General features: G+C 42.6%; 1 protein-coding gene across 1 annotated transcript in view; it reads left to right on the top strand.

Moving 5' to 3' along the window:
* The first annotated feature begins 19,614 nt into the window (after nt 1-19,614).
* LOC114047264 (adhesion G-protein coupled receptor D2-like) overlaps nt 19,615-26,292 on the top strand; it is a 43,744-nt gene continuing 37,066 nt past the window's right edge. Inside the window, exons 1-4 of the mRNA XM_027868045.1 lie at nt 19,615-19,682; nt 20,028-20,091; nt 21,533-21,760; nt 24,148-24,786. Coding sequence (XP_027723846.1) covers nt 19,647-19,682; nt 20,028-20,091; nt 21,533-21,760; nt 24,148-24,786 — 967 coding nt within the window. The 5' untranslated portion in view covers nt 19,615-19,646. The remainder of the gene's footprint in view (nt 19,683-20,027; nt 20,092-21,532; nt 21,761-24,147; nt 24,787-26,292) is intronic.

Below are 26,292 nucleotides of genomic sequence, written 5' to 3' on the forward strand. Positions count from 1 at the left end.
TCTCTCCACCATCACCCCTGCCCCGACTATATGGTCCTTTTCCATTCAGTCAATAAACATTTCTTAAGTGCCAACTATCTTCTAGGAACCATGCTAAATGCTGGGGATGTTTTTGAAAAAGGCAAAAGATAGTCATATTCAACTTTAATGGTATATTTTACATGACTTCTGCACCAGTCATTATTGGTAACATGGCAGTTATTTACGACTATTAGGAGTTGAATTCATTGTCTTTTGGGCTACCTGCAATGGGGCTTCTCCTGAGACTGGTGTTCCATGACTCAAGACCATACAGCATCACTAGGAGAATACTAGTCCTTTATATAAAAGGGCTTTTGTGACAATGATCCCTGTAGCATCTTGGCCCAATAATTGTCCATTTACAGTAATTCTTTCTATGCATATATAACACAGATACATACACACATATACACTAATAGACTAACTTAGTAGGCTTCCCTTACGACATATATTAAATCTGGCTAATGTGTATCATGCATTTCATTTTGCTCTGGAAGACAATTTGATCAACCACTTTCAAGTGACCGTCCACTTTGCTGAAGAGGCTTTGCAGTATTCTGGGCTTTGATACAATTAGCAATGAATCATCTATAAACTGAAGCACTTGAGAATCCCTCTTCCATTTGGAATTTGCATAGCATATCCTGTATGACACTGATGAACGCCTTAAGGGAGCCTAAGTTTTATGTTCTTGATGCTGCTACTCAGAAGATCATTGACCAAAGATTTGTCCACGGTTACATATATTTCATAGAACCTCATGTGATTTTTAGCCTGATGGAGAAGGTGCCTTATGTGAGCCTTTAAGTCTAGGCTAGAAATCAAATGCTTTCTTGGAATCAGCAAACAGTAGAATGGGGTCATCTGTACCACTCAGTTATGTAATTTTGAAGAGGTGCCATCCAGTTAACCACCTCAGGCATCTATCTACCTTTAAGCCACCTCACTTCTCCATACAAAGAACTATAACAGAACTCCATTATGGAATTTCACCCAGGGCTGAGCTGTCCTGATCACCTAGCACACTACATCTAGCCAGACTATGCTTCAAATCCCATCCAGGCATACACTCTGGGCATTACTACATGTATGTACCCCTTACCTCCATCTTCCACCTCTACCAAATCAATACCATTGCTTCTGAAAAGAGTGTGACCACTTAAGCTTAATGGCTCCACTCATCATCCTTGTGACTCCTCAGACCAAAACTATTCCCTGGCCATCACTAGTCCTCCCCTCCCCCCCAAGTGTTGTCTCCCCTAATTGAAAAAAAAAAGCTCCTTGAGGACAAGGATTGTTTTACTTTTGTATTTATAGCCCTATCACCCAGTATAGTGTCTGGATCACAGTGGGTACTTAATAAACTTTTTTTTCATTCATTCATCCACTCATTCATTCATGTGATTTGCCAAAGAAAATTGTTTAAGAAAACCTGGTTGTTTCCTTACACTTTCATCAAAGATATCCTTGATGCATATAGAGACCAGTGTCAGAAATATTTTATAGCACTTATTACATGCATGACCTTGGGCAAGTCATTCAGTCTCCTTGGGCTTCATCTTGAAATAAGAGAGTTGGACTAGATGAGTTCCTTCCACCTCTCAATCTGTGAACCCATCAGCCAAGAACCTTCCTATGTTTGAGATTCCTTGAAAACGTCTCCCTGAGTGCCTTGAACATTGTGTTACCTCCAGAAAGGATTTCTTCTGTATCTATACATATGTGTATGTGTGTGTTCTTGTGCACATGTGTGTGTGCATGTATTGTATTGTATGATCTGGTTTGCCCAGTTGGATGCTCTTTGGTGCCACTGCCACTTCCTAATATAGCACGTGGTATTGAGTCTAGCATGTGGTTCCATTAATCCACTGGATTACCAGAGAAATAAATGCTTTCTATCATTTTTACCTAAAATTACTCAGGTTTAACTGTCCTTTATACCAAGCAACTCATTGCTAAAATATAGTAAATTTCTTACTTTTTAAATGATTTTTAGTGATCATACCATCTTGTACCTTTGGACTCTTTTTTCCCCCCGACTGGCTAGATCTGCAATCTCATTGAAGCATCCAGTGAGGAACTCCCTCTACCACAGCAGGTTAGCACCTCCTCTGCAACTTTGGTTTTAAAAAGTTGCCTGGAACATTGAAAGGATAAGTGACTGGACCATGGCCATACAGCCAAGCTAGTCACAAGCAAGACTTGAACGTGGGTCATTCCCACCCCAAGGCCAGGTCTCCTGTCTTTTACCTGCTCATTCCTCTTAAATAAAGTATTCATGATGGGAAAGCACAAGGCTCCAGTGTAATCAAAAGTCCTTAGCCTCTCATTCCTTAACCCCAAACTATATTCTCCAACATTTTAGCTATCCTCTCCTGTGCCCTCTCTCACCTTAGTCCCTGAGCTTATGCTGACTTAATTTAAAGGAACTTGTCCAATTCTTTACGTATTTTGTTTCTTCATTTGCAAAAGCCACATTTATCTTCATAATAGTCTTTTAACTTATACTCATCAGAAACAGTCCAGGTTGAGATGACCAAGTTTTCCCACAAAATTAGGTTACTTTGGGGCATATTATGAAACCAACTCTTTTCTTCCCCACCCCAGGAGAATCCAGAAGCTGGGCTTTCATTTAGCAGTGCTCTCTCTCCTCTTCTGGTTTTATTTACGCTGAGAATGTCCACATGGAGGTAATTCCATTCCTCCAGTACTGTGTCCACTCCATTGGACAATGATCACATACCAAGAGGATTACCAACAGTTAACTTAATGTTTGTGGACAATTTAAGAACTTTGGCACCCTCTTTTCATCACTCTACCACCACCCTTGCAGAGAAGAGGCAAGGTGCCCAAGACTGAGAACCACTTTATCTGTTTCATGGGTTTCCATGGCCAAAAAAAAAAAAATCCTCACCAAGAATATTGGTGTTTAACAGATGTTGTTGTTATTACTATTATTAATATTATTATTATCATCTCTCTACTGGGATCCCTTCCACCAGCTGCTCCCCGTTCCCTGTACTGCACTCTCTTCCCTTATTCCAACCCTGTTGTTTTTCTCTGGCCTGATAAAGTTGGACTACCCCCCCTCACTGGGGTGAATTCCAGGCGTTCAAATTGGATTGGCATTCAAACGCCCAAGCAGTTGTTGGCTGCCAGTCTGGGGAACAGGAACAGCAGGTTTTTGCTGGAGGGGACAACTGCTTTATTTCCCTCGTGGCTGTTGACAGCCAAGCAGATGTCCTACAATGATTATTTTTACCTCGGAGTCAGAGCGGGGCCTCCCGCCCATCTTCCCAGGTGCAGCTTCTAGACCCGACACAGCCCAGCTCCTTGGTCCTCGTACAGGTGAGCAGGCTTCTAGCGCCACCTACCTCCTTTCTCCCAATCACTTTCCTCCGCTTTATTTGTGGATTGGTCTGTCCGAAATGGAAGGGATCTTAAAGACGGCTAGCTTGAGGGGACCCCCCCTCTTTTTTTAAACGGGTGCGGAAACTGAGGCTTAAAAGGATGAATTGAGCTGTCAAAATTCACTTAGGGAGTAAGTGGCAGAACTAGATAAAACTGGAAGCCAGATGAACTCAACTGAGCTGGATTAGTTTGAACTGAACTGATGACAGAGGCTGAGTGGGACATTGCACTCACTGTCCAGGCCCTTAGACTGGATTTGCAGTCCTAGGTTATCACTTCTGAGCAATAGCCATTCCCTCCCCTCCCCCCAAACTCTCCGCCCTCAGAATCCCAGAGGCCAGTATAGATTGTCAGAGCTGAAGGGGACCTTAGACGTCAGCTAGTCCAAACCCCTCATTTTATAGATGAGTAAACTGAGGCTGAGATATGAAGCGACTTGCCCAAGGTCACACCGCTAATAAGGTACATTGAGTGGTATACCCTTATCTAGATGAAGGTACTAAGAAATAGGTCACCTTATAATAACCCATATTGCTGTAAAGCTGTAAGATTTACAGAGATGTTTCCCCAGGCCCTGTAAAGTAGCAGCATGTGTGTTATTATTATCCCCAACAGGAAACTGAGACTCAAAAAGGTTTAGTGACTTGCCTATAGTCACGCAGCTTGTAAGTGTCAAAGCCCCAATTTGAACCCAGCTCTCACCTTACCCTCACCAGGAGAAATATCCTCAGTTCCTATGACTGATGCTGATATGACATAAGCTAGCCATTCCAATTGCCATCTTCAGGGTCCTCTCCATCAATGTCTTTCTTCAATCATGGAGTACAGAACTGAAACTCTCTTAATGTAGTTCAAGGTTACATCCCTTTTTTGACTGCCATCTCAAACTGCTGACTCATATGAAACTTGCAGTCTACTAAAACCCACAGATCTTTTTCAGACAAACTGCCATCTAACTATGCCTCCTCTATCCTGTAATTGTGAAATTTCTTTTTTAAACCAAATGTAAGACCTTACGGCAGCTAAGTGTCACAAGAGATAGAGTGAGTGCTGGGTCTGGAGTCAGGAAAACATCTTTATGAGTTCAAATCCAGCCTCAGACACTTACTAGCTGTGTGACCTTGGACAAGTCACTTAACCCTGTTTGTCTTGGTTTCCTCATCTCCAAAAAGAGCTAGAGAAGGAAATGGCAAACCATTCCATTATCTTTGCCAAGAAAAGCCTAAATGGGGTCATGAAGAGTTGGACATGAATGAAAAAATGACTGAAAAACAACAACAACAAAGACATCCTTATGAATTTCATTCTGTTAAAGTCAGCCCAATGGTCTAGCACCAGGGGTGGGGAACCTGTGGCCTTGAGGCCACATGTGGACTTCTAGGGCCTTGGGTGTAGCCTTCTAGGTCCTTGGGTGGGGCCTTTTGACTGAGTCCAAGTTTTACAGAACAAATCCTTTTATTAAGGGGATTAGTTCTGTGAAGTTTGGATTTAGTCAAAGGGCCCAGCTTGAGGACCTAAAGGGCCACATGTGACCTCAAGGTCACAGGTTCCCCACCTCTGGTAGCCACTCAGTGCAATATTTCTATATCACGATGACATTCCATTCATTTATACACCACTATTTGTTCAGTCATTCCTCAATCAATGGGTGCGCTCTTTGCTTCCATTCTTTTTGCTATCATAAAAAGTGCTACTACAAACACTTTGGTACACATGAGACCTTTCCATCTGTCTTTTATCTTTATTGGGTACATGCCCAGTAGTGATATTACTGATACATGTATACATGATATGTATCAGTGCCCAACCCGTGGGCACCCACTTTATTTCCATTCTTTTTGCTACCACAAAAAGGGCTGCTACAGATATTTTTATAGATATGAGATTTTTCCTTTTATCTTTGATCTCCTTTGGGTATATGACCCAGGAGGGGGTTAAAGGGTATGAAGAGTTTAGTCACTTCTCCAGCACAACTACAAATTGTTTTCTGGAATGTTTGAACTGATTTACGGCATCACAAACAGTAAATTAAAGTGCCGTGCAACATTGACTACTTCTATCTTTGCCTTAAAGGCCCCCTCCTACAACAGGCATGTTGTTGTTCAGTCTTTTTCAATTGTATCTAACTCTTTGTGACCCCATTTGGGGTTTTCTTGGCAAAGATACTGGAGTTTAACCATTTCCTTCTCCAGCTCATTTCACAGATGAGGAACTGAAGCAAACAGGGTTAAGTGACTTGCCCAGGATCACACAGCTAGTAAGTGTCTGGGGTATGATTTGAAGTCAGGTCTTCCTAATTCCTGACTTGGCCCTCTATCCATTTTGCCTCCTAGCTGCCCTCCATGCATATCAAAATTATATAAAATTCCTTGAAAAGATAAAACAGAGATGACTTTGTTTAGCAGCCCACTCTTAACTAATATTAAGAGAGGCATAAAACTGGTAGACATATGCTTGACCTTCACTGAGGAGATCCAGCCCAGAGTACAAATCAGAGTTCCTCTATAATGGAGAAAGTGTCCAAATGTGCCTGTTTGAGGATAACACTGTACTAATTGTATTAAACCCTGGAATGCTGCCGAGTCTCTTAAAAGAGATCATTAATCCGTCCAAAAAGTTTGGCCTAACTATTCATAGGAAAAACCAAATGGACGGAGAATGTCTACTGCCCAGACAATGATGTAGTTAGATGGAATGCCAGTAGAACTTGGCCACACCTATATGATAGATAGAAAAGAATATGCACATGTATATGTATATATATATATGTATGTGTGTGTGCATATATGCATATGTGATATATTGCGAACCTGCATGTGTGTGCATACATGTACATGTGTGTTTGAGGGGGGAGATGAATCTGTGATTTCATCAGTACAGGGAACTCCCAGTGAAGAATTTCTTCCAATAATACAGATCATTACCTTCTCAGCAACTTACATAGTCATAGAGATTTGGTTGGAAGCATTGAAAGGATAAATGACTTGCCCAGGGTCACACAGCCAGTATGTGTCAGAGGCAAAACTTGTTTTTGTTTTTGTTTTTTGCTAGGCAATGGGGTTAAGTGACTTGCCCCGGGTCACACAGCTAGTAAGTGTCAAGTGTCTGAGGCTGGATTTGAACTCAGGTCCTTCTGACTCCAGGGCCAGTATGCTAGCCACTGTGGCACCTAGCTGCCCCCCCACAGGCAAAACTTGAACCCAGGTTTTTTGACTCCACCAGTTTGCCTCAGTTTCCTCACCCGTAAAATGAGCTAGAGAAGGAAATGGCAAACTATTCCAGTATCTTTGCCAAGAAAATCACAAATGGAGTCACAGAGAATTGGATACAACTAAATAACAACAAACATCATCCACTACTCCATGTTGCCCCAACCCCACCCCATATGTACATATAAGTAGAAAATATATTTCTTGGGCAAACACTGCAAATGGACAATGAATTGGGTCCAGAATTGAATAGGAGGAGGGAAGCAAACTGAATTTCCTTTGGAAACTTAGAAAGTTCTTTTAATGACTGTGAGCTTCTCCCTGAAACAAAGATACTTTTTTTATACCAATATTTTTCTGGCAATGTTGTATGGCTGCAAGTCACAAAATATTGCAGTTCTCAAAGAAAGGAAGCTGAGAATCATCTAAAGGGCATGGAGAGGCATAGGGTGTACGTGAAGAGATAAGAACCTATGACAGATAAGGCACTATGGAGGAGAAGCAGTGGAAAGAAGGTTTTTGAATAAATGTATAATTGAAAAAGAAGCTGATGTGGTCACACAGTGAGAGCAAAGGATAATCAGTGGATAGCCCATATGCTTCACTGGTTTCCCTTTAATGTCAAGAGCACTTGATTACAGTTCCCAGCACATTGGTTGGACCACTCATGGCCCATTTATGGGAGGAAATGAACAAGAGTCTCACCAGAGAAGCAGCAATGGATACGTTGATTGATCGGTGACACTGAAGGGAATACCCACATCAGTGAGGCCACAAATACATAGAGAATCACAATATTATCTCTGCCAATTAACTGTGGGTGTGGTAAAAACTCAAAGTTGTTTGAATTTACATTTCGTCCCTTATAAGTGATTTGGAGCATTTTTCATTGGATCATTGATAGTTTACATTCTTCTGTTGAAAATGGTTCATATTCCCAAAACGAATGCAACCAAGATTTTCCCAGCACAAAGCTGGGAAACAATTTTTACAGCAAATGTCTTTGATAAAGGTTTCATTTCTCAAATATATAGAGAACTGAGTCAAATTTATAAGAGTACAAGCCATGCCCCAATTGATAAATGGTCAAATATGAACAGGCAGTTTTCAGATGAATAAATCAAAGCTGTCTATCTATCTATATTTGTATAAAAAATGCTCTAAATCACTACTGATTAAAGAAATGCAGATTAAAACAATTCAACAACCTTACACTTATCAGATTGGCTAATATGACAGAAAAGGAAAATAATAAATACTGGAGAAGATGTGGGAAAATTGGGACATGAATGCATTGTTGGTGGAGTTGTGAACTGATTCAACCATTCTGGAAAACAATTTAAAACTATGGCCAAAGGGCTATAAAACTGTTCATACCCTTTGATCCAGCAATACCACTACTAGGTCTGTATCCCAAAGAGAGCATAAAAAAGGGAAAAGGACATACATGTACAAAAATATTTATAAAAGCTTTTTTTATGGTGGCAAAAAATTGGAAATTGAGGGCATGCCCATCAATTGGGGAATGGCTGAACAAGTTGCGGTATATGAATGTAATGGAATACTATTGTGCTGTAAGAAATGACAAGCAGGCAGATTTCAGAAAAACCTGGAAAGGTTTATATGAAGTGATGCAAAGTGAAGCAAACAAAACCAGGGGAACATTGTGCACAGTAACAACAACATTGTGCAAAAATCAACTGTGACAGAGTTGACTCTTCTCAGCAGTACAATGATCCAAGACAACTCCAAAAGACTCACAATGGAAAATGCTATCCACATCCAGAGAAAGAACTGATGGAGTCTGAATGCAGATCGAACCCTACTGTTTTCACTTTTTTGGTAGTTTCTTCCTTTTGTTCTGTTTCTTCTTTCACAACATGACTAATATGGAAATATGTTTTACATGATTACACACATATAATCTATATCAAATTGCTTAATGTCTTAGGGAGGAGGGAGGGATGGGAAGGAGAAAGAAAATTTGGAACTCAAAATTTTATTTTAAAAATGAATATTAAAAATTGTCTTTACATGTAATTGGAAAAAATAAAATGCTATATAATATGAAATACTATTTAATATAATATAAAATACTATTTAATATACTATACTATATAATATATTATTGTATATTATAGTTTATATATTATAACATATAATATAAAATACTATTTAATGTAATACTATTCATATCCCTTGACCACCTACCTATTGAGACAGGATTTATTTCGCAGAAAGACACAGTTCTCCAATGATTGGTTACTTGAATTTTAACTGCATTAATTTGCTAGTTAACTTTGCCAGTTTTAGCCTCTAGGTGATTACCATAAGATCAGGTCACAGTCTGTATACTGGGAAAAAGTTCTGGATTTGGAAACAGAAGCCTTAAAGCACCAAATCTAGAGTTGGAAGACCTGGCTTTGAATACTAGCTTTACATACTATCTATGTGATCTTGGGAAAGTCACTTCCCCTCCTCATCCATCAAATAAGGTTAGAAGACAATCCAATTCAATATTTAATGCAACTGCCCACAGAAGCTGTTCCAAACCTTCTCCTTTCTCTTCAAGCCCTTGATGCCATCTTGTTTGCTCTGCCTCTACAGATGAAATTGCCTCCTAATTTACTGAGAAATAGAGGCACAGGTCATGAGCACCCTGTCTCCTTGATTCCATTCCACATTCCACTTCTATGTCCATACCAATGCCTTCCTCCTTTGCTCCAGTCTCCAGGGATGAGGTGGTTCTCCTCCCCATCAAGGCTCACTTCTCTACTAATTGCCCTTGATTCCATCTCCTCACATCTCAACCAAGAGCATGCTCCAATAACCCCTCCTCCTTTCTCATCTGTAATATCTCCTTATGTATTGGCTACTTCCTTCTGGCTACATACATTTCCAATTCTCCCCTTTCCCTAATAAAAAAAAAAAAGGAAAGGAAGTTTCCCTTGGTGCTGCTATATCCTCAAGCTATTGTCCTATACTTCCCAGTGAGATTTATTGCTACATTCCTGGAAAAAGTCATTTATGCTCACTGCCTCTCTTTCTCATTGTTCATTTACTCCTTGACTCCTTAGATATGGCTTCCAAATAAGTCGTCACACTAACGTGACCAGTGATCTTTTAATTGTTCAGTCTGACAGTCTTTATCCTCTTTGACCTTTCTTCAGTTTTTGACACTCTTGACCATCCCTTCTTTCTGAATAATGTCCTAGCTTGACGTCCATGGCAATGCTTTCTCTTGGTTTTTCTCTTATCTGTCTGGCTGCTCTTTCTCAGTCTGCTTTGCTGGTTCATCATGCCTCTCCTACCTCTTCAATATGGGTGCCCCTCAAAGCTCTGTCCTGGACTCTCTTCTCTTCTATGTCTATATTCTCATTTTGGTGGATGTCATTAGTTATCATGTTTTCAGTCATCACTTCTCTGCAGAAAGTTCCCATATTTGTACATCTGTCTCTAATCTCTTTCACGAATTACAATCTCAAAATTCCAACTCTATGTTAAACATTTCCACCTGGATACCGAGCCAGTCCCACAAACTCAACATGTCCAAAACTGAAGTAATCATCTTTCCTTCAAACCTACCATGCCTCTTAATTGCCCATTTCTTTGACACATACCAACATCCTAGTTACCAGAACACATGCTGACCTCAAAGATGACCTTTGAGTTACCTTTGACTTTTTTCCTCTCTCCCTTATCCCATAGCCAATCATTTGCTACAACCTATTGATTCTACCCCCAAAACACTTCTCAAATTAGCACAATGCCTCCCATTGGTAAACACTTAATAAATGATTGCTGATCAACTAATTGACATTTATCCTCTCATTTTCATTCCATGGCTACTATTCCATGGCCCTACTATTATCTTGCATGTGAACTACTATAATAGTCCCCTAATTAGTCTCCCTGCCTCCAATAGAGGCAAACTATCCCTTTCCAAACTATCCTTTACTCCTTTGCCGAGCCACCAAAATAATCTACCTAAAGCACAAGTCTGCCTATTTTACTCCGCAGCTCATTATTTCAGGGGCTCCCTACTGCCTCTGAGATGAAATACAGACTCCTCGGCCTGGCATTAAATGTCTTCTACAATCTATCCCCAACCTATCTTTCCATATTTATTTTACATAACTCTCCTTCACGTTCCCCTATTCCAGCCATACTAAACTATAAGCTACTTCCCAAGCTCATCTTGCTATTTGTCTTCTACTTCATGGTCAGGCTACAGGCCAGGGTCCTGCTACTCCTTCCTAGATTGGGGAGGACTTGGGGTCTTGAAGTCTCATCCCTTCCAAACTTTTGTGCTACTTGAGTCTTGGGTGTATGGGAAATGGGTACTAGGGATGGAGGAATTTCTCTCTCTTCACAGGCATAAAACTGAACCAGTCTCAGTCACTCCTGGCTGGAAGTTCTTCACATCAGGTATTTCTCTACATCCCACAGGAAGAGTTATCACTACTCCCTATCAGAGCCTTGGTTCTTCCAATCAACTTCCCTGGAGAAGTCTCTGTTCCTTCTGATCATAGGTTTTGGATCTGAAAGGGATCTAGATGTAATCTAGGATCCTTATTTACCAGACAGGAAAAGCTTTATACCCAGTCCTAATCCCTTCTCTGAGTTCTAGCCCCCTTAGATCTTCAACTGCTTCCTAGAAATCTCTACCTGGATATTCAACTTGCACCTTAAACTCAATACTTCCAAAACTGAACTCAGTATATATATATTTTTTGGCTAGGCAGTGGGGTTAAGTGACTTTCCCAGGGTCATACAGCTAGCAAGTGTTATGTGTCTGAGGCCAGATTTGAACTCAGGTCCTCCTGAATCCAGGCCTGGTGCTCTATTCACTACTTCACCTAGCTGCCCCTGTCAGTATATTCTTTTCCAAGGAACTTCCTTGGGAGATTCCCAAGCTCTTCCCAGCTTTCCTTTTTCTGCCTACGGCAACACCGTCCCCTCACTTTTGAAACTACAAAGGAAACTTTGAGGTTTCCCTCCTCCTAATATCACCCCTCACCCAATTTAGTCAAATGCCCCTTCTTATTTATTGCACTTCTACCACCCGTCGTGAATCCATCCTGATCCTTCCACTCCTGTCTCCACCACATCAGTTCAAGGTCTTCATCACCTCTCACCTGGACTAGCCATTTCTTAATCCATCCTTCACACAGCTGCCAAAGTAATCAATCTGAGGCACAGATATGTCCATGAGACCGTCCTTGGTGAATAATCACTCTCTGCTGCTTCGAGGATAAAGTACAAACTCTTCTGCCTGGTTTTTAAGGGTCTCTACAGTTTGGCTCCAACCAACCTTTCCAGCAATATTTCACATTAACTTGCCTTCATGCCTTTTACAACCTGTTACCATGGCACAGAGAAAAAAGCAAGAAATATAGGTCCAAATCCCAGGGCTAAAAATTATTTATCAGTTATGTGACCTTGAGCAAATCAGTCAATCAATAAACCTTTTTTTAAGCAGCTATTATATGCCAGGCACTGCGCTAATCACTAGAGATACAAAAAGTGGCAAAAGATAATGCCTGCTCTCAAGCTGCTCACAATATAAAATATTTAGATCATAGATTCATAGCTGGAAGGAACCTTGAAGATAATTTAGTTCAATGGTCCCCAGCATTTTTTGTTCCACGAACTCTTTTCAACCACAAAACATGTAGTGAGCCCTCAGAGTAATTTCATATACTACTCATAATGCTCATTACAATTATTTACTGCTTACGACACTATTAAAGAATTTTTAGCCCAAACCCCTTGGACCATTATCACAAACCCCCAAGGAATTCACCAGTCTCTAAACGGGAACCACTGATCTAGCCTAACTTCCTTATTTTACTGATGAGAAAATTAAGACACAGAGACATTGCACAACTTGCCCAAGGTCATACAGCAGGCAAATGTCCACACTAGGATTTGAACATAGGCCCCCCGACTCCAAATCCAGTCCTCTTTCCACTGGACCTGACCCTCAGTTTTGGCCATCTATAAATCTTCATGATTAATCCTCGCACTACCTATCCCCATAGATTGTGAGTGGCTCTTGAAATCACTATGGAAATGTGAATTGAATTGTCGCCGATGGCAACTTGCAATTCTCCCTTCCTAGCAAAAGGCGCATTTTATTGCAGCTAAATATCAGAGTCACAGCGAATGTCTATTGACCATCTTTTCAAAATGGAGGCCATAGGCCAATAAATCAGAATCATGAAAAGGGCAGTACGTTGTATATGCCCAAGCAAGGAAAGGATTGAGGGGCAAAAAGAGGGACAATCAATTTGGACCCTCTCTCCTCCAAAGCTCTCCCTCCACACTCTCAAGTCCCCTCGTTGTCCCCCCCACTGCTAAGGGGTCCTAAATCACTGCCAACCCCAATAATGGGCCTCCAAACAGTTTGTCCCTGGCTGAAAAGATGGGCAATATCAATAGCCAACGTCCAACTGAGCTAGGAGCCTGGGCTCTTTTGTCTGAGACAATACGCCTGTCACCCCAAAACCTATAAAGCTTGGAATTAATAGCCTAGTCTGCGGCTTGCTTTCATCCAAGACAATGAGTACAATCTGGGAAAGTGAGATTAGATTTGCCTGTTCCTTGGAGCCTGGGTGGAATGGACTGGGGGGGAGATGGCACTGGCTTGGCAAATATACCTCTACCTGCATGACTGGATATGGAGTCAGAGGCTCTAGACTCAGGTCCTAGCTCTACCACTTAGCCACGGGCCTCAGTGCCTCAGTTTCCTCCTTTATTAAATGTAGAAGCCTGTGCTCACTACTTCATAGGGTTGTAAAAATCAAATGACTTCATGAATATAAAGTGCTTTATAACTGTTAACCTTTGCTCTCGTTCCTCCACTAACATCCTTCTTTGATGTCTCACCATGGCCCATTGTGACAACAGATCCCAAGGCAGGGCAGGTCCTACCAAGCTGGGAAAGAAGGGCCTAATGACCGTCTCTCCCTTGTTCTAGTTGCAGCTCCTATAAATGGGGGTAAGCTTATCTTGGCCTGGCTTGGCCATTAGTGATGAATTCTTTGGCACCAGCAACTCTCCAAGGCTTTCTGCAGCATCCTAAAGGAGTTGTGATATAAAACAATGGACAGAGTACTCAAACCAACCAAGAATTCCTGATCCTTTTAGAGGCAACTAGGAGGCACAAGGGGTTAGAGCGCTAGGCTTAAAGTTAGGAAATCCTAAGTTAAAATCTGGCCTCAGACACTTACTAGCTGTGTGACCCTGGGCAAGTCACTTAACCTCTCTCTGCCTCAGTTTCCTCAACTGTAAAATGAGGATAATAATAGCACCCATTTCACAAGTGAAATAATATTTGTAAAGTGCTTACCACAGCACCTAGCACATAGTAGGAACTTAATAAATATTTTATTCCTTTTAAATTTTGGAAAATCATCCTCATCCTCATCATCATCAAAAGCATATAGGACTGCTGAGCTAAACAGAGTTGATATGACCCACATTTGGGAATTCAGGAACTTCAGAATTCTAACTCAGTACTCTAATAAATATTCCTGGCTCTGTCCCCATGGTGCTGGACAACAAGATGGATGTTCTCTGTCTCATCCCCATTAGATTGTTTTGGGGGTGGAGTTCAGCGTCCAGGGTTAACATCTTGGACAAAAGCCTTCTGAGAAATTGGTTCTAATTAATTTGGTTTGATTTTGTTTGTATTATGCTCCTAACTATCACAAGATGAGACAGTGAGTGGGTTCTTGACTTGAAATGAGAAAGAGCTAGCATTTGAAGTTACCAGGTATCTCACTTGATTCCCACAATAACCTTGGGAGGTGGGTGCCATTATTATCACCATTTTACAGATGAGGAAACTAAAGCTGGCAGAAATCAATGATTTGCCAAGAGTCACACATATAGTAAGAGTCTGAGGCAGAATTTGAACTCAGGATTTCCTGATTCTAAGTCCAGTGCTCTATCCACTGCACCACCTAGGAAGTCCTGAATTTAAATCCTACCTCAGACACTTATTAGCTACCTGACCCTAGACAAATCATTTAATCTCTTGGTGCCTCAGCTTCCCCATCTGAAAAATGGGGGGGGTAGATTTATGATCTATAAACTCCTTTAATTTAATTCCCCATTCCCCCAAAATCCCAAACAGTAACTAATCAGGCAAGTTGTGTAACCTTATGCAAGTTTCTTTACCTTACTGGGTCTCAGTTTCCTCCTGTAGAAAATCAGTCAAGCAAGCATTTCTTAAGTGCCTACTATATGCCAGGCACTGTGCTAAAAGAGCTGGTCTCTGCCCTCAAGGAACTTACATTCTACGAGGGAAATGCAACACGTTCACCAATAAAGGAAAGTCATAGATTTAGAGCTAAAAGCAACCTTAGAGGGCATGCTCCTCATTTTATGTGTGAGAAATCTGGGGCCCCAAAAGAGTAAGAAACTTGCCTGAAGTCACGTAGATAAGTGACTGAGGCAGGGTTCAAACACATACCCTCAGCCCCCCCCTCCCCCCACTGTACCACGGAGCCCGCTCCTTTGGGCTGTATGTTCTGTGCTCAAACAGTCCGGTCCAGCTTTACCATTCTATAGTCTATGTACGTGCATTCTGGGTTCTCATGTTTAACCTTCAGTGAATCTATAGTTAACCTTGAAACCTCTTCATGTGGACTTGAGCTGGAGGGGCGCGCAGCGGAGAGGAGAGCAGGGGTGGACAAACGGAGATGGGGGAAAGGTTTCACCGCTATGTCTTCCAGGTACTAGAAGAAACGGTCCTTGGGGAAGGTTCTATGTCTCGGGGATAAAGGTAGGTGTCTCGAGCCCTACAAATCCCCCGCCGCTCTACACACAACCCCAGATATTAGACGGTCAAGGAGACAGCCTGGCCCCGGTCACTTGCAACTTCTCCAGCCCTTGAACCCAAAGGGAGGCTTAAAGAAGCGGCCCTAATTCGGCAGAGGCTCTTCGGACCCCGCCCCCTCCTCTCGGGGAGCCGCCCCTAGAAGGGTCAGAGGCTGCAGACGAGCGGAGGCAGAGAGAGTCAGCTCCTGGTGCCCAACGCTGAGAAGGACGTGTGGGCTAGGCTGACCGTGTCGTGGGTCCCCCACAGGTGAGAGGCAGGCCCCCGAGGCAAAGGGCAGGGGCCACGGAAGGCTTGGGTGGGAGCTGGCTTCGGGGGGCCGGTGACACCCGCAGGACGGGACGACGTGGGGCTGCTAAGTGGGATCACCCGTAACAGCCTTTGAGACGCGAAGACTACCTCCTAGCCAAGTGTTCACAACGAGGCGGGGATTCTAATGCCCCTTGCTATTCATGGAACTAGGGGACGGAGAGAAGTGCTACTGAAAAGTCCAGGGATTGTGGATTAGAATTTATTGGAGCTTAGTATTAGTAGTTGGTAACTGTTATAGGTGTTTCAAGGCGAGCAAACCCTTCCTCACGAATGGGTAGTGCAAGTATGTTTCCCCCTCTTTTCAGGGACCAGGAAATAGACTCAAAGGTGTTGTTGGGTCATTTGTCCAGGGTCACAGCCGGGAGGCTTGGGAGCTGAGATGTGAGCCCCACATCTCCTAGTCTCTGGCCAGTGTATTTTCCCCTTAGGCCAAGATGACCTTACAACACAGAGCGTTAAAAGGTAAATCATTAGATATGGAAAGGATCTAAGAGCATTGGCTACTAGACCATAGGATATGAGAGCTTTGTAGGGACCTTACTTAGTTCGTAAAATAGAGCAGAAAGGAATTTAGAACATAAAATGTTAGAACTGAAAGTGACGTTACAACATGAAAGCTTTAGAACATAGAATACTTAAAAACTAGCAGGAACCTTAGGATGAAGAATGTTAGCACTGGAAATGAACTCTGAACACAGAATGTTAGTTCTGGAATGGACCTTAAAGTGTAAATTATGATGTTTTGATCCCGTCCAGTTCTAACAAGTCATTCTTTTTTGAAGGTCACTTTTAGCCCTAAGGGACTGATCTATGAGCCCTCTGGGATGGACTCGAATCAGTCTGCCTTCCCCTACAGACTTCATGTTTGGGACCAAGTGTCTGGACCCCTAACATAGTCAGTTCTCAGAGTGGGCTCATTTTGAGGGGTAAAAGAACAGGGAAGGGGGTATAGGAGGGAAGAGGGAAGAGAGGGGTGTAATGGAGCTAAAGTGAGGGTGGACACATTCCTTAGCCTCATTTGCCTCATTTACCAGCCTTGGTGTTGACACAACCCAACAGTAAATCACTAGACCCTTCAGGAGGCTGGCAGAGTTAAGATTTTTTTTTTGGTGTCATTTTCCCTGCTTACCCCTTCTACTTCCCTTCTATAATTATTTTCCTCTGCTTCCTATCGGCTGGAGTTAGAGGATGGCAGGGGTGGGGTGAAAGAACAGAAAGGGGTGAGGAATGTGAACTTTTGTCTGACAACACAGGAGCTGAGATGTCTCCAAGATGATCCCATTTCCCAGGCACTGACCCCATATGCCCTTCTCCCCTTACCTTGGCTTTTAGTTGTACTCCCTTTGGAATGCAGGTCAATTGTGTGTTGAAAAATCACTAGGGCATTGAGCAAATTTGGTCTTTAGTGACATTTTATTGGAAACTGGACCTAAGAAGCCAGAAGTACAGGGAAAGCCTGATCTAGCCAGACTGATTTTTGAGGTGCAACTGTATAGAAGCAGGGGCATGGCTGAGTTGACCATTTGTTCTGGAGAGTCTAAGGTCAACAAGGCTAGATAGAATTCCCATTGATGCTTGCTAGCTACTATATATAAGGCACTATTCTAGATGTTGGGGATACAAAGCTAAAACAAAAACAGTCCATGACCTCAGGCAGCTTACATTCTTCTAGGAGGCTTCAGTATGGACATAGATGTGTAAATACAAGATGAGTCCAGGGGAAAGAGAGCATACACAACCAGGGGGACCAGGCACCTGAGTTAAGACTTGAAGAAAGTCAAAAGTCTAAGAGGCAGAGATGAGGAGAGGATGCATTATGGCCATAGGGGACAGCCTATGTAAAAGAATAGCAGTGGGAAATAGAATGTAGAATTTGGGGACCAGAAATAATACTACTTTGGCTGAAACACAGAGTGTATAAAAGGGAGTAATGTGAAATAATTCTAGAAAGTTAGGCTGGAGCCAAAATGCCAAAAATGGACTTTAAATGCCAAGCTGAGAAATCTGTATTTTTCCTTAGAGACAATAAGAAGCTACTGAAAATTCTTGAGCAGGGAAGTGACCCAGTCAGATTTTTGGCAGCTTTTTGGATGATAGGTTTAAAAGATCAAGTAGAAGGCTATTGCAATAATTTATCCTCTCAGACATTTGGTGTTGTAATTTGAGAGTCATCTTTGACTCTTCCCTCTTCTTTACCTTCCTGATCCAGCTAGTTGCCAAGTCTTATGCATTCTATCTCTACAATATCTCTCTTAGCCATTATATTTCTTTACTCATATTACCTCAAAATATCCTAACCCAGACCCTAATTCTCTCTTACCTGGACTATTTTCATAGCATCCTAATTGACCTGCATGCTTCTCTCCTATTCAATCCATCTTCTTCAAAGATATGAAAATACTCTTCCAAACCATAGGTCTGACCATCTCATTCCCCTGCTCAAGAATCTTCTATGGAGGGGCAGCTAGGTGGCATAGTGAATAGAGCACTGACCCTGAAATCAGGAGGACCTGAGTTCAGATCTGGCCTCAGACCAAACACTTGACATTTACTAGCTGTGTGACCCAGGGCAAGTCACTTAGCCCTAATTGCCTAAAAAACAAACAAAAAAAAAAAACTTCCATGGCTCCCTGCTACCTCTAAGGTAAAATATGAATTCTTGAGCCTTGTATTTAAAGACTTCCATGATCTGGCACCAACCAACCCAAATTTCCCAACTTAATTGATATTATTCCCCTTCATGAACTCTACATTATAGCTAGACTGGCCTGCTAGCTCTTTCCCAGAGTTGACATTCCATCTCCTGTCTCCATGCCATCGCATTGGCTTGCCCCATAACTGGAAGGTACTCTGCCTTCACTTCCTCCTCTGAGAATCCTTAATTTCTTTCAAGGTTTAACTCAGATGCCACCTCCTATGGAAAATCTCCGATTTCCCCTGTCCCAATTATCCGTCCTCCCTCTTCAATTCATCTTGTGTTTATTTATACATAAAGATAGATTAAAAAACACTTATTGAGTTTTTACTATGTGCCAGGTGCTATACTAAACACTAAAAATATAAATTAAATGATGCTAGACATTTCCTGTCCTCAAGGAGATTCTGTTCTGGTGGGAGAAGACTGTACATACAGGGGAGCTAGAAATGGGGGAGGGGTAGCAGGAGGCCAGTTTTCCAGGGGGGAGGGTGTGGATGTGATGGCCCAAGTGGTGATGGCCCAGATGGAGATGTGGGGGAGTCCAGTGGAGGCCTGGGACTAAGCAAGATAAGGGCAAAGCTGGCCTATAAAACTCACAGAGATTTTAGGAGTGGAGTACAATTTTCTGGTTGGGAGAAGGTGAAGATGAGGGCCTGAGTGAGATAGTCCATCCGGAAATGTCCAGGGAAGAATATATTGTGTCCCCCTATAGAATGTAGCCCCACAATGGCAGACATTGTTTCATTTAGGTCTTTGTGTCATCAGCACTTAGCATAGTGCCTTGTACATAATAGGTATTTAATCAATCAATTAATGAACATTAATTAAGTGCCAACTGTGTGCCAGTCACTGGGGATACAAATGCTTGTTGAATGTAACTGGATCTGTAAAATGTAGGTAATAATACTTATACTTCCTACCTCACTGGGGTGTTGGGCAAAAAGAATTTTGTAATCTTCAAAGTTGTATAGAAATGGGAAATGTTAATACAGGCTATTAAGGTGGTGAGAAGACTTATATGTTTCTCTAGATAATTTTTCTATCTTCCCATTACAGGGCTCCTTGCAAACATCCCTGTGATCCCCAAATCTCCTCAGCTTTAGGTCCATCTGCTCTGTCCCTGGATATAAGGGTCATTACTCCCAGCATGCCAAGAAGACTTTCTTGGTTCCTCTTCCTCCTGGTAGGTTTGGCTGTCTCTTTATAGTCTGTGGGAGTCACCCTGACTGCTCCCATGACTTTGGGCAAATCCATTTACCGCCCTAGGCTTCATCTGTACAGTGAGAGGGGTTGGACCAGATAGTTACTTCTAGTGCTATTGTTCCCTTTGAAATAAAAATCAGTGATTTTTGTGGTGGTAATTGGGAGGAGGGAAGGGGCACTGGGCCCCTTCTGAGTATATGCTGAGTATACTCCTTTGCTTTCCCATTAGCCTGTGGGGGGGGAGGAGTATACCTTGGTCCAGAAGCCAGTATCTTAATATCAGCCTGTGTCTCTGAATTTGTGTCTGTGTCTGTCTGTTTGGGAGATCGGGAATCTCTTCTGGAACCCCTCAAACTCCTCAGCTTCGTTGAAGACCCTCAAACCCACAGGTGGGTGCTGCTGACCCCAATACAGGTAGTAAATAGCCAAATGGAAATTCAAACCCAGGTCTTCTGGCTCAATAGCACTTTATGACTCTTTCCACTGAGACTTGAACACAGGGCTTCTCATTTCTCGTCTAGTGCTCTTTTCACTCTACTGCCTGTAGAATGAATAGAATTGTAGCCTGAATAGAAACATCCAGTCATCTACTCAGTCAAAAACCATTTTATTTGGAGGTATAATAAAAATAGCTAGTATTTTTATAGCACTTCAAGGTTTGATAAGCGTTTTAGAAACATCTCATTTTATCCTCATAATAATCCTATGGAAGTAAATGTTGTTATTATTATTATCCCCATTTTACAGATGAAACTAAGGCAGACAAAGGTTAAGTGACTCATCTAGGGTCACACATCCAGCGCATGTCCTGAGAGTGGATTTGAGTTCAGGACTTTCTAACTCCAGGCCCAGTGTTCTATCCACTTAGCTGCTTCTAGGGTACAGTATAGAGTGGATTCTTATTCAGATAGGAGGTGGGTTAACCGGCCCCTGAGATCCCTCAGTCTCAATTTGGGGATCCTGTGATTCTACGGTCTCTTGGGTCCCTTCCAGCCCCATCATTCTGTGATTCTGTAATCCATGCACCAATACACATGGGGAGGAGTCCAGAGATCTGGGTTCAAATCCCACCCATGTGACCTCAGGCTTTGATGCCTCAGTTTCCTCATCTATCAAATGAGCATATGGCCAAGATAGTCTCTAAGACCCTTCCAGCTCTAAACTCTCCATGATCCTAAGAAAGGATCCTGTCCTTGGCCTCACTTTCAGTGACCTCAGCACAACTTCCTTTTGTCAGCCAGACAGTCAATAAGCATTTATTAAGCACCTACTATGTGCTGGGCACTGTGCTAATAATTACTAGGGATATAGAGAAAGACAATCAATCCTTTTGCAACCAGTCAGTGTGTCTGCTTGAGGCCTGTGCTCCATCTTAGAAATCTCAAAGCCTGCCACAAGTCAAGTGTTAATGACCATACCACAGCCCTGAACTTTCCAAGTTGAGGGAATATATTCTGTCCAATGTGATAAGATTATAGAATTTAAAGATGGGGGAGGAGGGGAGAGCAGGGAGGAAAGGGAGAACCTTCTAATCCAGCCTCTCTACAGATAAGGACCCTCAAACCCACAGAAGTAAAGGTGATTTACCAAGGAACAGAATCAGAATTTGAACTCAGATTTTCTCACTCTGTATCCAGGGCTCTTTCCACTCACTACATTGCTTCTCTGGGCCTCTATTTCCTGGTTGGTAAAATGAGGCATTTAGGATGGATAACTGCCACCTTTCCAACTCTAATCTTAGGATCCTAGGCAAGGGGCTGGAAGGGTCCTTAGAGATCATCTAATCCAGCCATGGCCTACGCCCTTTCTTACTGAGTCTTTCCCTGCCAGCTCCAGAGGCTTCTCCTATAGCAGTGGAGACATCCAATGGGGTCTATGAGGTCGAGGGAGGCCGGCGACTAGACTGGTGGAGTGCCCACAACTTCTGTGACCAGCGTTTTGCCCAACTGGCTTTGGAGCCCCAAGATGAGACTGTGACTGAGCTACTTCAGGGACAAGTACAGGGTCCCATCTGGGTAGGCCAGAGGACAGCCTTGCTACAGAGAGCCCAGCAAAGACGTGAGTGCTCTCCATTTGGAGGGTTGTAGGAGGGGATGGGAGTCACAAATACCTTTGGGTCTGGGTCCCTGGCAAAATTAAGGATGGGGACCTTGTTCCATCTTGTAGACTAAATAGGACCTGGTCCTGTCTGGTAGAACAGCAAGGTATATAGGATTTTTTTAAAATTTTTAATGTTCTTTCCATTAACAAGCATTTATTTTTCTTCCTCCCCCTCTTCTCCTCACCCCACCTCTCAAAAAGAAAAACAAAACCTTCATAAAAATATGCATGTCAAGCAAAACAAATTCTTATGTTGACCATGCCAAAAATGTATGTCTCATTCTACATCTTGAGTCCACCACCTCTCTTTCAAGAGGTGGGTAATATATTTCATCTTTGGTCCTCTGAAATCGTAATTGGTCATTACATTGATCAGAGTTCTTAAGGTATTTTTTTTCCCTTTATAATACTGTCTCTTTTATAAATTATTCTAGTTTTGCTCACTTCACTCTGTATCTATTCATGTAAGTTTTCCCAGGTTTCTCTGAAACTGTCCCTTTTGTCATTTTTTATGGCACAGTCATATTCCACTATATTTATGTACCATTATTTGTTCAGCCATTCTCCAATTGATGGGCAGCTTTTAATTTCCAGCTTTTTGCCACTACAAAAAGAGTGGCTACAGATATCTTTGTCCATATGACTCCTTCAATCTTTCTTTAATCACTTTAGAATACAGGCATAGTAGTGCTATTGCTAGGTCAAAGTTTAGTGACTTTGGGGTACCATGCTGAAGTGCTTTCCAGAATGGACTGGACTGCATCATCACTGAATCAATGTACCTGTTTTGCCACAGCTGCTCCAACAAGTGCACAGCATTTGGAGCTACAAGGGACCTCAGAGACCATCTCTGTGACCATCTCTGTCTCATCCAACACTCTCATTTTATAGATGAGTAAATTGGGGCCCAAAGAGGTGTGGTGCCCAAGCCATACAGTACAGGGCAGAACCAGGATCAGAACCCAAGTACTGCATTTCCAAATGCAGTGGGGGTTTTTTCTGCCACATAGTGCTTTCTTTTTTTTTTTCTTTTTTTGGTGAGGCAACTGGGGTTAAGTGACTTGCCTAGGGTCACACAGCTAGTAAGTGACAAGTGTCTGAGGCCAGATTTGAACTTAGGTCCTCCTGACTCCAGGGCCGGTGCTCTATCCACTGCGCCACCTAGCTGCCCCTCACATAGTGCTTTCTCTACCAGAGAACAGCCCCTACTCCTAACCCTTTATTCATAAACTGAGGGACAGACCCATTCTAGAGGAAACTGACTGAGAGACCTTATAGCAGTGGCCCTGCAGGCTGGCTTCCCTAGTGGAGGTGATGGAGGGATTAATGTATCAGGTATGCTGGAAGGAGAACTGGATTTGGAGTCCAGAAACCTGGCTTTAAATCCCAGATCTGACAAGCTTCTGGGAAGTCTTTGGGTTTGAGCCTTAGTTTCCTTATCTGAAAAATCAGAAGGTTGGAATTGATGATCTAACATTCTATATTCTAAAGTCCTGACTTTACAAATATGGAGACTGAGGTGAAGTGAAACTAAATGAATTGCTCAAGGTTACACAGGAAATAGTAGAACACCCACCAAATGGTGTCAGTTAAGCATATACTGAAACATTTTTATGGGGAGGGAGAATAACAAGCATTTATTAAGTGCCTACTATGTGCCAAGCACTTTACAAATGTCATCTCATTTTATCCTCACAACAACCCTGGGAAGTAGGCGCTATTATTATCCTCATTTTACTGTTCAGGAAATTGAGGCAGACAGAGAGGTTAAGTGACATGCCCAGGGTCACACAGCAAGTGAGTATCGGAGGCCACATTTGAACTCAGGTCTTTCTGACCCCAGGCCCAGAGCTCTATACACTGCGCTACTGAGCTGCATCAGCCTTCACGCTGCAGTCTTGAAGATTTGCACAAGAGTAGCAATGCAACAACCTGCGTTCAAGTTCCAGTGAAAAGATCATTTACTTAATATCAAGTATAATCAGGAAACCTGGGTTGGTATCTCAGCACTACCACTTACTACCTTTGGACAAATTCTTTCCCCTCCCTGGGCTTCAGTTTCCTCATCTGTAATATGAAGGGGTTGGATGAAATGGTCTCTCTAGCTGTGACATCAGTCTATGTTCTGAGGCTACTTTCAGTTTGAAATCTTAGAGTCTTCTGTGGCCTCAGTTCCCTCACTTATAAAAAGGGCTTGGACTGGATGACCTCTAAGGTCTTCCAGGGCTTCAGACTCCTATTTCGGTGTTTTCCGTAGGGAACCCTTCTCACAGAACCCACCATGCTAGATCTCATTCCTCATCCCTGGAAGTCACTGGGGTCTCCTCTTCTTGTCCTCCTCTTAGGTACACACATGCTGCCCGGCCTGGTGTTTGAGGTGCAGACAGCTACAAAATATGCCAGGCTGCTGGTGGACTTTCCCGTGCTAGCTGCTATCACAGTCTGTACTCACATACAGTGGAACCTAGCCACGGACAAGCTGGGCACCATTTTTTCATACGCTGCCCCAGCCTTCGCCAATGAGCTTCAACTACGTGGTATCGCTGCCCACGACGGACTGGTTCACTTGGCCCTTGTTGTCCACGGGCACCATTCCCCCTATCTGCCTGTCTTCTCTGCGGATGGGAGGTGGCACCATGTTTGTGCCACCTGGGAGGAGCAGAGTGGGCAGTGGGCCTTTGTGGCCGATGGCAAGCTCCAGGCAGGGTCCCAGAGCCTGTCCCCAGCCCTGTCGTTGGCTCCTGGAGGCGTGTTTGTCATTGGGCAGGACCAGGACTCGTTGGGTGGTGGCTTCAAGAAAGAAGAGGCCTTCAGAGGCAAAATCACAAATCTGTGTGTCTGGGCCCGCGTGATGAGCCTGGAGCAGCTGGATATGGCCCGAACATGTGAGATACCTAAAGATGGGCTTCTTTTTGGATGGAATCGCTGGGGCCTGGAGATTGAGCCCACACTCCAAGAAGTTGTGCTGCCATTTATGTGCCCCGGTAAGCCCCTCTGGCTGGTCCTGGTTTTCCATTCACTTCATTTCCCTAAGCATATAATAAGGATCATAGGATTTTGAGCAATAATGGAACTTAAAGATCACCTTATGAAACTCTATTTTACCAAGGAAACTGGGTCTCCGACTGAAAAAGTAATTTATCCAAGGTCGTAAGTCTAGTAAGTGACAGAGTGAGAATTTGAACACTGCTCTCCTGACTCAATCCAGTGTTCTCACTCTGCTATGCTAAATTAATTGAATTTAGGTAAGTCACCAAATATTTAGTTAGCATTTCATTTTATGAGTCCCTTGTGGCCTTGGAATCAAAGAACTTGGAATCAAGTCCTAATCCTACAAGTTAATGGCTGTGTGATCTTAGACAAATCACTTTACCTCAACTGAGCCCTTGTTTCCACATATATCAAATAGGAATAAGAATAAGAATAATACCTACACTACCTTCTTCTTGGAATTGTTGAGAGGAATGTGATGTAATAGAAATATGGAAGGAGAAGACCAGGGTTGGAGTTCACATGGTACTTAAGGTTTACAAAATGCTTGGCTCATAACACCCTGTGAAGGAAGTACAAGTATAATTACCCCCATTTTACAGATGAGAAACTAAGAAACAAAGAGTTTAAGTAAGTTGCCCAAGATTTACAGCTAGTGAGTGTTGCATTGAGAATGAGAACCCAATTCCTTTGACTTAAAATCCAGTATTCATTCTACTGTACCCAAATGTCATCATCATTACCACCATCATCATCATCTCCATCACTATTATTATTATTGTTTTTATTCTTTACATGGACCCCTATACTAGATGCTAGAGGAAATACAAAGATAAATAAGGTGGGACCCTTGTGCCCAAAGAGTTTACAATCTGGTATGACATTTACGCAATTATTGTGATATGCTAGTAGTCTATGTATACTATCAACTGGTATCCCAAGTGATTACTGGGGCACCATTTTTGTGACCTTCCTTAGTAGAGGATCGCTTTATTAATTAACTTGAGGAATACAATACATAATTTGATTTCCAGGTGGTGCTATACTCAAGTGATCCAACCAAGGTCTCTCTGACACATGTGCAAATTTGCCCTCCCTCCCCCAGCGCTCCAAAGGGGTAGGTCTTGGCAGAGAGGAGGAAACCCATTGACCAGATTCAAGATTGGTCTAGGATATGAAATAGTACAAGGCACAAAAAGCACTAAAAATAATGGAAATTTCTGGCTCACTGTACCATCATTCTGTGTCTGGAACTTTTCCTTCTCAATATCAGATTGCCACTATTATAAGACTCAAGCAAACAGCATTCCATGGTCATTTAGTTTGTTGTACAAAGGGAAAAAAATTGGGAAAAAATCAGGCTTTTTTTTTTTTAATTGGAGCCCTCTACTCAACCATCTTCTGATTTCCTCTCATATCTCTCCCCAACTTCTTCCAAGGTGTGAGAAGAAGGTGTGTGTGTGTGTGTGTGTGTGTGTGTGTGTGTGTGTGTGTGTGTG

Source organism: Vombatus ursinus, unplaced genomic scaffold (assembly GCF_900497805.2).
Source record: "Vombatus ursinus unplaced genomic scaffold, bare-nosed wombat genome assembly UNPS02014786.1, whole genome shotgun sequence".
In the NCBI taxonomy this organism is placed as follows: domain Eukaryota; kingdom Metazoa; phylum Chordata; class Mammalia; order Diprotodontia; family Vombatidae; genus Vombatus; species Vombatus ursinus.